Source organism: Aplysia californica, unplaced genomic scaffold, assembly GCF_000002075.1.
Source record: "Aplysia californica isolate F4 #8 unplaced genomic scaffold, AplCal3.0 scaffold00512, whole genome shotgun sequence".
Lineage (NCBI taxonomy): Eukaryota > Metazoa > Mollusca > Gastropoda > Aplysiida > Aplysiidae > Aplysia > Aplysia californica.
In genome coordinates, this window is record NW_004797782.1 from 409516 (window position 1) to 412040 (window position 2525).

General features: G+C 40.4%; 1 protein-coding gene across 1 annotated transcript in view; it reads left to right on the plus strand.

The window, feature by feature from the left end:
* Window positions 1-1391, plus strand: part of LOC101849871 (monocarboxylate transporter 12) — a gene marked incomplete at its 3' end in the record, with an annotated part of 27614 nt that extends 26223 nt beyond the window's left edge. The window contains 1 exon segment of the mRNA XM_035971814.1: window positions 1273-1391. Within this exon segment, the coding sequence (XP_035827707.1) occupies window positions 1273-1391 (119 nt within the window).
* Between the last annotated feature and the right edge of the window lie 1134 nt (window positions 1392-2525).

Consider the following 2525-nt stretch of genomic DNA (forward strand, 5'->3'; position numbering starts at 1 on the left):
CGTTCCAAAATAGGTCACCTGTTGAGACACTGATCTCGAACTCGTCCCCCGTAGTTATCGTTATTGCTAAATGAGCCGGTGTCACTGACATCGAATGCCGCATTGTTTGACTGTCGTACTTCCATTGTGCTTAGTTGTATGTGTACTCTTTGGACGGGTTAACAATCAGCGATGTCTTAGGTAGGCTTCTCTGTACACCCGTGTTCTGTGTGTGGAAATCGGACTGGCAATTAACAACATGTTTGGAATACTGGTACTTGTAATACTTTGTGTATACACACGTGCAATGCGTGGGTAGTTGGCGAGTGCTCTGGTGCTCCTTCTTACCTATCAAGCAGCTATCGTACTAATCAATCCTTCTTTTTTGTGTTTGTTACTCTCTCGCAACACCTCTAATCTTCGGCACTTATATTACCTTTTTATTGTGTTACAAGTGCCGTAATACTCTTACGAAAACTAAAACATGCTTAATGCTCTGAAATGTAGATGATCATCTTCCAGTTTCGATAACTTTTTACTGTCAATACTTAAACTACTCGACTAGGGTGAGTTCAGGACAATGGCCTAAGAATAGATCATTCATCCGGCAGAACATTTAATTTCTTACCTTATTACCTTAGGAGCACACGTATAGTTGTGACGTCACAGATGAGTTGGTGTTGTTGTTTGTTTGTTTGTTGTTGTTGTTTGTTTGTTTTTTTTGGGGGGCGGAGTTGTTGGTTTTGTGTGGGTTTTTTTTTTTTTGGGGGGGGGTTGTTTGTTTTGCTTTTGTTGTTGTTGGTTTTTTGGTTTGTTTTTTGTTGTTTTGTTTGGGGTGGGGGAGGGGGGGGAATTCCATTGTGTCTGTGCTCCTATAATATTGTTTAAATCTTGAAGTCCCCACGGTGTGAATGTGTACCCGGTGGTGGACAACAAAAGATCTTGTCAGTTTGTTAGCGTTTGAGCGCTTAATGGGCTGCTTTAATAGTGCTTCCGGGGAAGCTGAGAATGTCTCTGGATGTTCTAGGGTCTGCTGGGGGTAAAAATATAGATTTAAATCGCATAGAGTTTGCTGCAGAGCATGAATGGGCCCCATGTGATGCATACCAATCATCGTCATCATCATCATCATCATCATCATCATCATCATCCTCATCATTGTATGATGATGATGATGATGATGATGATGATGATGATGATGATGATGATGATGATGATGATGAATATTATTATTATTATTATTGTCATTATCATTATATTCAGTTTGGTTTTGTTTTTATTTTTCGCTTTCAGTTAGGTCAAAGCAGAGATATGTCCGCCCTGTTGATGTCAATTATCGGATTGTCCGATCTTGTGGGCAGACTTTTCTTTGGTTGGTTTTCCAACATGGACATCATCCCCCGTCATTATGGGTAAGGCAACTTTGGATGGTTTTTCGACATGTTGTCGTCCCTCGGTATTATGGGTAAGAGGAAACTTTTAACTCATTAACGACGCGAATTTTCGGTCATTCGACAACTGCACACGGGATCTCCGAGATTTTTTGCCCTTATCTGAGAGGGCTAGCAGGTGTTAGATCTTACTTACCCTAAGCAAGATCATGGGTTTTTCTGAAAGAAGGAGCCAGGAATAGCGGTAAAAAAGAGTCAGGAGCCGCGCAGAAGGGGGGGGGGGTGAAGGGAGACAACAAGTGGAGATGAAAGCGAAATGACATGATTAACTAGCAGGAAAGAAGGTGAACGGAGAAAGTGTAAAGAGAAAACCATTTTCCGTCGTTGTCAGATTTCAGACCCGGAACCTATTGAATTACATCCCCCTTTCGATTTTTGTTTTCATTACCTGAAATTTAAAAAGGCATGTATCGACATGCAAACTATGAAATGACGTGCAAACTCGTATTTGTTATATATGTGTATGATGGCTCGAAGTGTGGCGAAACATTGCTTTTAGTCTGTTGCTTATAGGGAGTATATATGTCCGCTACGTCTTTAAATAGTTAATAATGGTTAATATGGTTTAGGTTTAACGCCCCTATCACACATTGTTGGGTTATTTAAGAGGCGGGACCTCCCATTTTAATGTCCATTTCGAAAGGACACAACGTCGGACGTAATTATAGAGTCAAATAGTGTGCACCAAGGTCAAGCGGAATTATTACGTTAGAATGCTTAGTCTTGGATATTATAATAACAAGTCTATGGATAGTGGTTGGAGGATGTCAGTGGTACGTCCTTCTTCTTTTCTTTTCTCCCCTTTGTTGTTTCTGTCTGCCCATCTTGCTCTTTTTCTCAGCATCGAAGTGCCGTTATTTTGTTGACGTAGTTCTCTTAACTATATGCTTCCCGGAGAGCTGAGAATTTTTCTGGGTGTTCTCGATCTGATGGGGTAATAATATTATACAATGTAATAGATTGTAACGCTCTTAGGACTTGCTGTAGGAAAGGAATAATTAATATGCGTTACACAAAATAATGTTATTTATTTCTTCTTCTTCTTCTTCTTCTTCTTCTTCTTCTTTTTCTTCTCCTCCTCCTCCTCCTCCTCCT